Here is a 13,690-nt window from a genome sequence, read left to right as displayed (position 1 = left end):
TTTCGTGTAACAACATGATCTTCTCATTCTGACACCAGCAGTAATGAGGACGAACAGAGATATGTTCACATTGTCATACACTCCACAACAATGCAGATTTTTTTTTTTTTCCTTTTACTCATAACCATGAACTTGTACCTTCACCCAAACAGGTGTCTGCAGCTTCAGACCAGAAATTCTGTTTGGGCAGCTCCAAGCCAAGTCCCGTGCCATGCCCTGACCTGGCAGCAGTATGGATTTTGATGCTAACAGCACTATATCATCAGACACCACCATCTGTCACCTTCTGCTTTACAGCTGCAGTGCCCTATGCAGATGCAGCTCACTGCGGTTCGGGCAGGGGGTTCTTCTCTGTCCTGAAGACCTGGCAAAGCCATTTTCTGTCTCCCTGCCTCAGTTTATGTCAAACGCGGTTGAGGAACAATGTCTCCCATAAAATGCTTGGGGAGCCACACATGATGCTACATCAGAGAAGGTGTTACTGCCATTTCCAGTCTGCATGCACACACAGAATGGATGACAACGTGGAAATGCTGTGCTGTAGAGCTGTGTTTTCTTCCCTACCGTACCTCCCTTCATTTCAAACTAGCACTGGGCTGACACAAGCTGTCATGCCCGCACGACTCCCTAAACCCAGCAATGATTCAATTTATTATTCTTAAACTTTAAAAAGAGGTCTGCAAAGGCAGAAATATTTGTCCTTCATCCTGCATGTTGGCTGCCCAGCAAGACCAGTTCACCCAGTCTGGCTTTGGCCCCAGACACAGGGCACCTTGTCTAAGTCCCATCACTGTGGGCATTAACTTTCAGACTAAGGGCAAATTCAGCCCATCCACCTTGACTCTATCTTCCAATAACCTGAATGGGATTTCTGAATATCTAATAAAAAAATGGAAGCAAAAAAAAATAAAGCAAAGTAATGCAGAAAGTCTCTAAAATGGCTCTTGAGACTGAGAGCAACCACTATTTCACCTCAAGGCAAGTACAAAGCTTAGGGGAGATGCTTCACCATCCACTGCCAGAACAGCACTGGAAGGATGTTCTAAGGAGTATGAGCTTCTTTTTGGAGGAAACTGATGGATCCTCTTTTAATTTTCATTTCACAGAATCATAAAACTTCATGCAACCCTTGTATAATTGCTAATGAGACACATAATGTAGATTCATAGAACGTTCAATATGACCATTTCTGAGCCATACTGAGATAAATGGAAGGAAACCACTGGGCAGTGGTGGGTTGGGTTAGAAAGAACAGGACAAAAGATATAAGATTAGTTTTGAAGGAAAGAAGGTTATGCCAAGACCGGGTGGCATGTTTACAAACGCCACTTGTTACCTTCTTTTCCTTGTGATGCATTAAAGTCCCAGGCCTTATGTCTTTAACATGTGTATCATTTCTGGACTGCTCAGCATGACTGTTTGAGTTTACATCCATAAAAGAGCACTTCTGGAAAGCCTAGGAAATAAATACTGCAGGTTATCAGGAGACCAACTTGCTTTTATACAGAAATGTCTGGAGATGATCAGCTACAAGGAGAGCATTTGTTTTTAACATTCACGGCTCAACAAGATTATTTACAAACTCGTGAGATAATAGAGATTTTATACTATCAGACTAAGAGAAATAGGGCATACCCTCCAACCTACCAAGACTGCACTCTAACTCATCACAATGACCTCAGTGTCCCCTGAAGGGAGACAAACTTGATTCCTGTTTTTCCACACAGGAAGACAAAGGCGCACAGAGGTGCTGCAAACTATCCAAACTTAAGCAGGAAGGCCATAACAGACTTTGCGCTTGTGACAGAACTTACTTCCTAGTGTCTGATATCTCCTCAAAATGCCCATCAGATGTGGTTTGGCCTCAGCCACACATCACTCAATAACTAAACCTACTGTTTTATGTATTCAAATAAACAAATCCCAAAGCTCAGCTCTCTTTATTCCATTTACTGTCCCCAAACACTTCTCCTGTGCCTCACAGAATCCTTTATGCTTTCTCACCTCCTTTCCAAGTGAGTATTAGCAGGGGTTTGCTGTTTCCTTGGATGGGATAAACAGAGCAGAAATTTAGGTTTTCTTCCCCAGATGTTCTCAGCTAGAAGCAATCTATATGTTGCTTGCAGAAATGTAAGGAAGAAGTGGGAGCAGCAGGCCTTATATATTCAATGGGAGAAGGTGGCAGCTAATACCTCTTCCCCACCCCTTGCTGTCCACTTGGCTCCCAGGTTTGTCTCACGGTACATCATACAAGAGCTACGTAACTCAGCCCTTTGTCTTGCCATCCTCTTTCCATTTGCTTTGCTTTGCTTTATCCAGCTGGCTCCCAGATCCAGAGCAGCAGAACCATCATGGCCACCACTGCGCAGTGCTGGCTCCAAATGTGTATCACTGGGATTTCTGCTGGCCTCTAATGGCATAGTCTACCATCGGTGACAGGTACAGGACATCTCTGCCAGCCCTGGGAATGGGGGAGGACTGCTTACAGGAGTCAAACGCACCATGACATGCAAGAAAATTGTATTCATATACCGTGTATTAGGGAAATTATCTAATTCCCGGCAACTGTCATGAAACTAATAGCCTGTACTCCTCATATGTATTGCATGGTTACGCAAAATGAGAAAAGTTAACAACAATGAAAAAAAACAGTGCAAAAATCAGGGTGCAGAGTTTCTTCTGGTTTTCCATTACATCCTATTTGTATGTGCTTACAGACCAGAGTACCTAAGATGACATGGAACTATTCAAACAATAAGTCTCCCTCCTCATAATACAGGGTAGGGGCTTTCACCAGCTTACCCATTTGGGAGACCAGTGACATGGTTTTCGAGTTAGGCATATAATTCACAAAGGCATCCTCAAAGTCCTTGAGACTTCACGTGATGAAGAATCCACTATTTCCCTTGGTAATTTATTTATCGCTTTTGCTCTAAAGTGTCTATAACCGTGTCCAAATATATTTTGTGCTATAGCAGCTGATATTAGTATGCCTTTTTCTTCCCGTGAAGGCACCTCGACATTGTACTCAAGTCTCCTCTGATCCTTCACATTCTCAACAGCTTTTTCAAAGAGGGGATGCATGGACACCTAGTCCTGGATGCAGCAGCCCAGTGTTGATCTCACTGATCCTGTACACAGAGATAACACTCCCTTGTTGTCAAATATACACCCACAGCAGACACTGACTATGTGGCACCAGCACTGGCCTGGGACCTCCTGTCAACCCGTTACTGCAACTCCTGTGCCTTTTCAAGACATGCACTTGTGGTGTGGCCTGTATTTGTTGTTCTTCATGTGGACTTTATAGTTCATTGAACATATTATGACCATTAAGTGATTGCTATCATCTTCCTGCTCTCATACTTCACTAGTTTTAATTAAGCTGATTTAAACAGTAAGGATTTTAAATATATTTCCAGGCCATTCATGAAAATACAGAGTGGCATTGGGCCTGCAGATGGTCTCTGTGGAACCCGACTATAAACACCCACATCAAAGGCAACACTTTCAGAGCCAGACAGCTCTCGATTGTTGGTTTTGTTTTTGTGGTTTGTTTTGCTTGTCTGGTTTTTGGGTTTGTTTGGGGTTTTTTGTACACTCCACGGTGACGGATTTTTATCAAAATGTTGTATGATGTTTGATCAAATGACTTACAAAAATGTTTATAGGCATACAATTCAGTGTAAGCAGTCAAACCTGCTACCTAGTGTTGTTTGCTCTGACAGATCTGTGTGACATTATATTGTGTTTTCTAGCATAACTTTACATCTGCCCTATAGTTCCACACTGATTGAATCCCGTGCCTCATTTTCCATTCTATGACTGACACCATAATGAGCCTGTAGCTCCCAGATCAAGCAGTGTGCCCCTTCTAAAACATGGTACCCTGTCAACCTTCTAAAATGTACCTAATATTTTGGTATTTGTTTAAAATGAGCATTGCTTGTCCCCAAAATTAGCACTTAAACACACGCTCCCTGTTGAGCTATCATGCATACTTGTCCTCCTTAGCTCCCCTCTGGCCCCCTTTCCAGACCTTCACCTCCATTTCATTGTCACCGGCTGCAAGGCAGCTGGGCTGCTTTCCTGGGGACAGGAGACAATGTGATAGTTTCACCGTCCCCACCTCCCCTGTCGCACTTGCCATTGTCACACAAACAGGGAACACATGTAAACCCCTTCAGGTAAACCTGCAAACCAGCTGTTTGAAGTGCTGGGGGGTGGGAGTTGGACAGGGTTCACCCAACACATGTAACAGCTGCTGCTTAATATCCATGTCCCCTGAGCTGCAGATGCTCTCTGGGCAGTACTGAACACCCCTTTCAGCAGATGGACAAGTAGGATCAACTCATGTTGTGACAAGCGCTCTGAAACACCCCAACAATGACGTTATAGCCAGTTAAGCTGATCCACACCTCTGTTCCTCATGTGGGCATGCAAGAGGGTGCTGCTGGGAAGCTGGAGCTCACTGATGGTCACTGCAATAGCTGGCTTTTACCGCAGCATCGCCATCACTGAAATAAACCAGCCTACGTGCTATCAAAGGACCAGCAAGAGAGCACTCCTCCTATGCCACTGGCAGAGTCATATACCAGTCAACAGGGAACAGAAGATGTTTCAATATTCAAGCACTCCTTGAAACATTAGACCATGGCATGGTACAAGTAAGCACAACCCATGAGGAGCAGACACCTTATTCCCTGTTCCCACCAACGTTAACACGAATGACGGGCTTCCAGCACCTTGCTGATCTGGTACTGAGAAATGCTACACCAGGCACAACCACACCTAACGCACATCAATATTTTACTTGTCCCATCTACACTGGTAAGACTGTAGTGGCAATCCTGCATTCTGAACCACTCTCTCCACAAAATTTGGATGGTGCTTACAAAATGCGTACCACCCAGTGCAATAAAGCAGGATGGGGTGAGACTGGCAGACCTACTTTCCTTCACGTGCTGAGCTATAATTTGTGCTGAGGCCCTAGAAGTGACACTGGGCACAGGTGTCTTCATGTGCAACCCAAAGGACGTACCTGTAATTCTGCCATTATTTTATCCCCTTCCTCCTCCTCTTCATCTTTTGCAGCTGATGCTACAGCGTGCCCTGTGCTCCGAGGCAATGCCTGATCCTCTTTATGGACTTTGGATTGTGCTATTTGCCCAGCATCTTCACTGCATTCCTACAGGGGGATGACAAAACACAGACAGACAATACAGTTGAGCCCTCCTGGTGCAAAGCAAACACAGAAAATTCCACTCTCCTTCAATTCCCCTGTTGCAAGGTCCCTCTTCCTTTTTAAGGAGACTACTACTTCATCAGTTCAAAAGCAACCAATATAGCTGATGTGATAGCATGTTCACAGATTAAAAAGCTTAAGTTGGGCTTCACTTCCTTCAGGGAACAGAACAGATGGGGAAAGGATGCCCAAGAAACTAATTTGGAACAGTTCTGTAAAAATGCTCTCAAATCTAAGTTAATCTTCCCCATCTGTGTAAGGCATGCTTTTTTTATTTTTAATCTTCTTACCACTCTAAATGAAAGCAGCCTGTGACTTGCCTTCTACATGGCTAGGAGATAAGAGCAGCAAGACTCCTGTAAACAGAACTGATCAAACCTTACGTGTTTATTTGGCCTAACAGTCGTGTTTCCTGGTAAACAGTTTCAGTAGCTCTCCAGGACGTAGCCCTGTCTCAACTTATTCTGTGGTTTATAGAAAAAGCCCAAGCCTGGGAATGTTTCTCTGTGCCAGCCATTCATCAACAGTCTGAATCATCAAACCTTGACAGCAGCAGCCTCTTTCCTGGCTGCATACACGACATCTCCTGATCTCGTTGTGGTTAGTCCTGAACCTGGCAGGTAACTGCGCCGTGGAGGTGGAGGAGGTGGAGACTTGGTCAGTTTGTCACTATCCTGTTCTCCATCAAGAACTTCTTCTGCAAGTAAACAGAGCAGCACAAAGTGAGCACAGGTGAAGGAGGGAAAAAAAAAAAGTATTTGCATTGCTGCCTCAATTGGAAAGGATAAAAAAGAGTCTTAAAAGGTCTAAAGGTGCTACTGAATATAAATGAATAGAAACACATTTGGGATTCAAGTGGAAATGCCTAGAACAAAAGCAGACAGCGCTGCACTTGCACACAGAAAGCATGTCACTTCATCCAGACACTTCAGCAAAACTCTTGTCCCCCACATCACCGTGGCTGAGTTTCAGCACAGCACGCTTCTGTAAATCAGTCACTTGTAAAGCAGCATGTAAGGTACAGATTCAGCTGGGTACCTGGTTACAGAGGGTGCCCCCATAGCCTTCTTTGGAAGTGTGGCCACTGTTGTGGCTACTAGCAAGACACCAAACCTGGGGGATTCTTGTTCTCAGCAATTCTAAAGCAACCAGCGCATATTTCTGTTCTGCCTAGGAGGTGCTGCTGGCAAGGTGTTAGGAGCTGAAGAGTTTTGTCCATCTTACAGCTGGGCAAAACTAGCTAAGTTCAGACAAAGGCTGAGAGGGAAAATGTAAACACTGGTTTGGAGATGCCACCTCTCCAGTTCAACGAGTCCTCTTGCCCCTGAGCAGGGCAAGGGAGCACCAAGGGCAACTGCACTTGCTTCTCTTCTAAGACAGCATTTCTTTTCACTTTACTTACTAGTAACTATTCCAGGACTACAAAATTTTGCCTTTGATTGATCATATAGGAGCCCTATATGTATGTTTTGCTAACCCACAAAGATTCAAGTACCAAATACAATAGCTGAGCAGAGCCAGCTCATGCTTTCTGAGAAGAGTCTTCCAAGAGAAGACCAATTTCTCAAAGCAGTATTTCCCCACCACAATGCTTCCCCACCCGGCTGCTGCTTCCTCTTCCCCTCCCTCATTGGACAGCATTTTTCCCTAAGCAGTGTTACATTGCTCTTGACCTGTCCCCATGTGTTTCTGGTCACAGGCTAAGCATCACACATGGCAACAGCCACCGTGTTCACCGTGTTTGTTTTCAACAGCGGGAGAAGGACCTTTCTGCAGCTACTCAGTGTTATATAAACAGCTGAAATAAATATAACCCAGAAAGATAAAACCTGCTTTGGGGATTATCCAGCTGTTTAGGGCTAAGTATTCCCTCCAGGCAAATTATTGCACAACTGTCCACTGTCAGGGCTGTGTCAGGCTCCTCTGATGTGCTGGCTGGGCCCTGGGGCCGGACAGAGCCCTTGTCTGACCCGGCCTCATCCTTCTTCCCTTCTTAGCTCAAATGTTCCCTGAAACTGCTTAAGCCTAAAGAAATGCTCTGTTGTATTATCTCCCTCCCTGCTTATCCGGCACTCACTCAAAGGACTGCAACAAAAGTGAATTTCCAGATGCACTTTACGTTAGACTACTTCTTTGGTCAATACAAACCACTAAGTTCCTTGTGACATCAGAGGTACAGCTGCTGTAAAATCAGAGTGGTTGGTAAGATGGTGTTTAGCTGACTATAATGTGGCACCTGTGCAAATCCCTGCTACCTTTAGTTGGCTCAACCCACTACCCTCAAACTGGTAGTGACTGTGTCTGCAAGAACACCAAAGTTTTTCTCACACCTAATAAGACCGACACTGGATGAGAGACATGGAAGGCAGAAAGACAGAAAGATTCTAACCACCTCTTTCACATCTGTGGGACATTCACCCATCTCCATCTTCAAAATGGGAAATAAAAAGGAGAAACACGGGCAAGAGGAACTGTCAAACTGTCAGTGAGTGGCAGGTGCACAGGCTATCGAAGGCTGATCCCCTCACACCCCTCAAGTGGAGTCGCTAAGGAGAGGTTGGAATGGGGTTTGTTTACAGTCAGTGCAACAACACCGGACAAGATGTAAAACTTCAAAGCTGGATTTCTATTTTCTTTACTAAACAATTTTATTTCCCCAATCTAAATGGGAAGAAAAAAAAATTTGGGAGGCAAAAAATTGAGAAAAATGCCTTCTTCTAATACCTTTTTTTCTTATTGCTGAGTTCTATTAGCATATTTATGGAGGGAGGAATAAATGGACAAGTACGATTCACTCAGTCAGAGATTAACCATGATCAAAACTGCTACTTTATGAAACCTTTGGTGTCAAAGGGCTCAGTGCTTCTGTGAACAACAATCGCCAGCCACTTCACTAAATCTAAGCGTTATACAACAGGCACAGCCAGACTGGATTTAATTTTCCCCACCATACAAATTTCTACTTGCACCAAAAAAATCCGACGTCTTAAAACAATCTTAAAATAATAATGCCTGCCTTAAGGCAGCCTTTGTAGTCAAATAAACAAACTATCTTTAATGTAAGCTACTGATCACTCAGCACTTGCAAAAATCAGGGCATTATTGCATACAAAGGCAAAGGGAGGGATGAAGGAGCCCAATTTCTAATGTACATGCTAGAGACATTCTTCATGGTTTTCAATGAACAATCTTGATAACAAAGATGGGTTAGAGTCAAGACATTAATGAAGTACTTACAGAGTCATCTGCAAAATTGTGTAAAGTGCGTAATTTTACTTTGTTTTGTACTTTGCAGGGGAAAAAAAAGTTTCTCTGTGTAGAATGACTGAGACAACATATTCTGGCAACACAATCTATCTGGCTTCTTCAGCAAAGCCAACAGAGGACTCCGCTAATTTATGGCCAAAATGTTCTATGCACTATGTTAGTAGGTAGGTGGTCTCACTTTCTGTATGTTGCTCGGTTTCCTCATCTACAGCAGACTGATACTGAAATCTTCATCTTGAAGAGCTGAATGGCATGTGAGATATTTAATCAGATATTAAGGAAAAGTTTTGCTGTTCTCTTATTTATGTTTCTATTAAAGGATTCATTATGCATAACAGAAGGCAAATGTCTCAGTCTCATCAAATTTCTCCTGAAATCTGTTGGCTACACACTGTGCAAAATTGTATTCTAAAAGTGGATTAGTTAACTATGAGAGTTACAAAACTTCTCTGTTATTGTGTTCTGCACTTTTTACGATGTCATGGCTCACTGCACCCATATGGTATTTATTTTCACTGACATTTTCTATTTATGCCACACATTATACAAGATAATTGTGTTGATAGCCAGTAACCTCACTGAACAGTGCCAGCATTCTAAAATTATTTTATGAGGTTCAACAGAATTTTATTTTAAACATGTATGTTGTGAAACATTCAAGGAGCCACAACTTGCCAGTGCTAAAGGCCCACCCAGAGCAAAATGCTGGATCTAAAAACACTCTTCCCAGATTCTCTACAGATTTGTGTACACAAGCCCCAGGGCATCGTTTTGCAGCTATTTACAGCCTTGGCTGCCAACACCTTGAGTGCAGCATGCAGCCCTGGTCTCCACAGCTCCAGAGTCAGAGCAAGGCAGCTGAAACCAGCCTGGGAGACCAAGTTTGCACTTTGGAGCCCACAGGGCAGGCTGAGCCCTCCAGGACATGATCCAGGTTCATCCACTACCTTCATGATTTTATAAAGGGAATGCAGAGTTGTTGTTTGCCAAATGCAGAATATTAGTACTACAGGGACCCCAGTGAAGCTGGTATGACATAATTTTAAAACAGATGAAGCTCCTTCACAGGACGGGGAGTGAGCTGGAGCTTGCTGCCACAGCAGTGGCGATGCAAATGGTATAAGCAGGTATAGAGGAATTACCAGATAAAAGGTCTATAATGAATATGAAAAGGAGGAGGCCGGGATATTCCCTCTAATATCAACTGGAGGAGCGGGGGGAGTGCCAGCAGACTGGCAAAGGTGGCCAGGTTCTATGCTGCCCACAGACAGTATCTCCCACTTCCTCTGTCACACAGACAGACTGCTGACCTGGATGGACTATTGCTTAAGTAGCTGGGTAAGGATTTTGCAGCTGACTCATATTTGGCTAATGAGGTAAATCCAAGGTTTGGCTGAGACATCTGCTTTGTTTGTTGAACTTTGAAGAAATTCAGACATGGATTTGTATGTCAAATTGTGAAAGAAATAGGACTGGAAGGACACCCCATCATGCTGCTACCACAAAGTACCTCTACATATATAATTCTTCATCAATGATAGTCTAAGCCATTATGTCCAATCATGGGGATCTCACATCCTCGTCATTGCCTCATACAGTTTCTTCAGTGCTTCACTTTCCATATCATTTTGAGGTTTCCCCCTAATACCTAACCTGGATCTTCCTGGTTGCAATTGTCAACTGCTGTTCTACCCACACAAAGCAAGTTGGTCTTTTCCCTTTTAAAGCAGATTTTTATGCACTCAGGGATTGCTTTGTCCTTCCTCAGCCTTCGCTTCCTCATGCTAAACAAAACCAATTCTTTCTTTTTTGTTCCCCAGAGATCATGTTTCTTTAGACCTCTGGCCATTATCATCGCTACCCTCTTGAGTCTCTCCTATTTGTTCCTTGAAGTCCAAAACACTGACTTTGGGAATTTCTATGTAAGAGTTTACCACTGCTGAGCAGATTCATGTGTCTTGTAGATATTCCTGTCCACCTCACTGTGCGGTTTGCCTTTCTTTCTACAGGGTCACAGTCTGACTCACGTTCAGCTTGAAACTCAGTACATATATATAATAACTGTGGACAGCCAGAATACTTACTGTGAAAGTAATTGTCATTCATTCCTACACATCTATCCAAGACAACTAAGTTAGGTAGCATCACAGGTTGTTTTCAGACCTCTGAGGGACTCATTCAAAACATCAGTCATATTTATAATTTAAGATTATGAAGTTAACAAGGATTATTAAGATCAAACAGTCTGACCTTCCACTTAACATAGGCTCAAGGATTTTTTAAAGCAGGTTGTTCCTGCACCATGCACAGAGCTTGTGCCTGAGCAGCCTGTCAGGAAGAAACACAGTACTGCTAAAGATGTGAAGTGGCAGAGAAGCCCATACGTTCATAATTAAACTTCAGTTATTAGTTACTCCAGATTTCAAAATCTGATCGCTAATTTTTAATGTGGCTTTTTCTAGCTTCAACTTCCAATTGCTGGAACTTGCCGGAACATGTTCTGCAAAGTTAAAGGCCTCACCCTCAGAAACCTCAGGCATGTCTTGATCTTCTTTTGATAACAAGTATATCTATAAAAAGAGCTTTTTAGGTTTATGATGGTAAGACTATTTGTGCTCAAACACTTTGTGGTTCTTTCCAGAACCCTCTGCAATGCCAAACTTTTAAGTGCAAAACTGAACACAGAATACTAGATACACATACAGTATTGTATACAGATACTCTAACCTCTGCCAAAAGCAAGGAGTATTCTTACTCTCCTGCTCATGAGGAGTCTTTATCTCCAGAGATCAAACTCACTTTCTCAGTAGCAATATGGAGAACTTGTGTTCAGCTGGTTACCCACACTGGCATCTGCAAAAATCACTGCATCCTGTCCACTGCATCCTGAGGACCTGCAGTATTCTTCAGTAACATACTTACACGTATGATGAAGAACACATAAATCTGTAAACAGAAACCATTCTAGAAAGTAGGAAAAATAACTATTTTTTTTCCAGATATGCGATTTTTTAGTACCACATACTCTAGCAAATCTTACCTGAGACTTCCAGCTTTTCCACTGCATCGCCTTTAGGTGGGGCTGCTGGCTGGGGAGGCATCTCCAGGTTGGGAATGGACTTCATTATATTGGCCTGCGCCTCTTCCAAGAGCTTTTCAAATTCCTTTCCATTATAGTGATCAAGGTTTTGTCTTTTCTCTTCCCATTTCTTTTCAGCTTTCTGGACAAAAACAGTAAAACACATATTTATTCATCTGATTTCTGTTATGATCACTTACTTACAAAAAAAAAAAGTGAAAAAATTATAGGTCAATATGGATAAATTCAGTTTAGTCAGCAGCTATGGGAAATATATTAACACTAATTGTACACTGGTTCTGACTTCCATTGTGAATAGATATGGCACAAATGCATGACAGAGTGACGGTGGCCACTGCTCACTAAAGGAACAAAGGCAAAATTTAAATCTGGGTCACTGCCTTATTTTATCACACTGGTGATTAAAGTGCATGTCCTGTAGTAAGACACGAGAGACAACTTGTGGGTTTTCTCAGTATCTCTGTATGAAACCACTGGAGCTTCACACTGTTTCACTTTTACCTCTCCATAGTGAGGGATATGGAGATTTAAAGAGTGAATGAAATCCACTGATGCAAGTGTTGCCAGAGAATCATATGTTATTGTTCAAAACTAAGGTATTCTAAAAAATATTTTAAAATTATTTTCTTAATAAAAGTTATTTAAAAAACACAGTTACTAGTTTTGGTTACATGTTATTATCGTATTGCATTTAAAATCAGAGGGTATCTTCAGAAGTGCACAGGATATTTAAGCGTAAGGCATATAAATCCCCCAAATGCATTTGAATAATCCCACCTGCAGTCTCAAGAGTGAGACTGGGAGCTCAGACCCAAAGAGAGGACAACTGGTTGAGCAGAATACACCGTACCTCAATGGATACAGCTCGGTTTCTGGTACTTGCACTGTGAATTTCCTCAATGAAAAGACTTTGCATGGTGGTGCCATTGACAGAGACCTGTGGTGCTTGTGTGGGCTGGGATCCTGTTGCGGGCTCTTGTGTGGGGGCTGGTGGGGTGGCCGAGGGGTGTCCACCGTCTGGCACACCTTCACTGTGGCTGGCTGCGGTGGGTGAACCCTGCGCATGGTTGACCAGGGCTGATGAGTGCTGAGACTGATGGATGACAACAGGTGAGCTCTGCACATGGTGGACCGTCATTGTTGAGAAGGGGATGACTTCTGACTTGACTGATGACACCTGGGACTCTGATGTGATTGCTGTGAGGTTTTGCTGTGCATGTCCCTGGGCGTGCTTGGGATCCTCCTGGTTTTTCAGAGCGTCAGATGCAGTGGCCTTCTCCATGTACTGCACAGCTTGGGATGGATCCACACCCCTCAGCAGTCCTTCTGTAACATGTCTGCCCAGCCAAATGGAACACAATAGCGTGGCACACAGTTAGCATACAGGCGAGTCATGAACAACACTTCATAATAAACTTTTGCAAGGGAAAAGCACCTGTATCAGAAACATCAAAAGGGTGTTTTTTCTTCCTGATGCTCTCAGTTCTGTGATTTTATAGCTTTCTCTCAGAATCAGGGACTCAGAGTTTTAAAGAGGCCACTCTAATTAGGACGGTTTTGCCTTTTAAAATGTTTACAAAGCTTAGTGGACATACTGGCACTTTGTGACCTAAGCATGAGTTTCAGTGGGTTGATTTTGGAGGAAGAATGGAAGTTACTTGACTTAAATTTTATACACTCTAAAATAGCTAAACAAGGTGTTCCCAGACTATAAGCACAGAAAGTGGTAGTTATATAGGATGTGAACTAGCAGTTTGGCAAATTGCTAAAACAAAGCCTTCAGATGACTCTTCACAAAAGTTTTGTCTGTTGGGAGTTTGGGGTAGAATGAGCTGAAGATGTAAAGAGTCGACTATTTCTGGCAGCTAGCTGTGAAATGTCTGAGTTCTGGAGTGTAGGTAGCCATGAAATGCCATCAGATTTCCATTACTGAAACAGACTTTATGAGGCTTAACACAGAATTTTGCTGCAAAAAAATGACTTGGCTAAAACTTTGGCATGCATAGCTTATTGTTTTTTTTTTTTCCCAAACAGTATGAGACAGGAAATAACTGTAGTCATTTTTAAGGAAAGGAAAC

General features: G+C 42.9%; 1 protein-coding gene across 13 annotated transcripts in view; it reads right to left on the bottom strand.

The window, feature by feature from the left end:
* KIAA1217 overlaps positions 1 to 13,690 on the bottom strand; it is a 180,969-nt gene that overhangs the window by 6,585 nt on the left and 160,694 nt on the right. For 11 of the 13 annotated variants that reach the window (XM_082045925.1, XM_082045926.1, XM_082045933.1 and 8 more), the window contains 5 exons: positions 12,463 to 12,949; positions 11,553 to 11,733; positions 5,788 to 5,942; positions 5,042 to 5,188; positions 1,337 to 1,456 (listed from right to left, as the gene is read on the bottom strand). In XM_082045925.1, coding sequence (XP_081902051.1) covers positions 1,337 to 1,456; positions 5,042 to 5,188; positions 5,788 to 5,942; positions 11,553 to 11,733; positions 12,463 to 12,949 — 1,090 coding nt within the window. The remainder of the gene's footprint in view (positions 1 to 1,336; positions 1,457 to 5,041; positions 5,189 to 5,787; positions 5,943 to 11,552; positions 11,734 to 12,462; positions 12,950 to 13,690) is intronic. The other 2 variants (XM_082045930.1, XM_082045932.1) reach the window with 2 other exon arrangements.

The sequence above is a fragment of the Streptopelia decaocto genome (genome assembly GCF_964273445.1).
Source record: "Streptopelia decaocto genome assembly, chromosome: 2".
Lineage (NCBI taxonomy): Eukaryota > Metazoa > Chordata > Aves > Columbiformes > Columbidae > Streptopelia > Streptopelia decaocto.
This window is presented reverse-complemented; position numbering and strand designations above follow the sequence as displayed.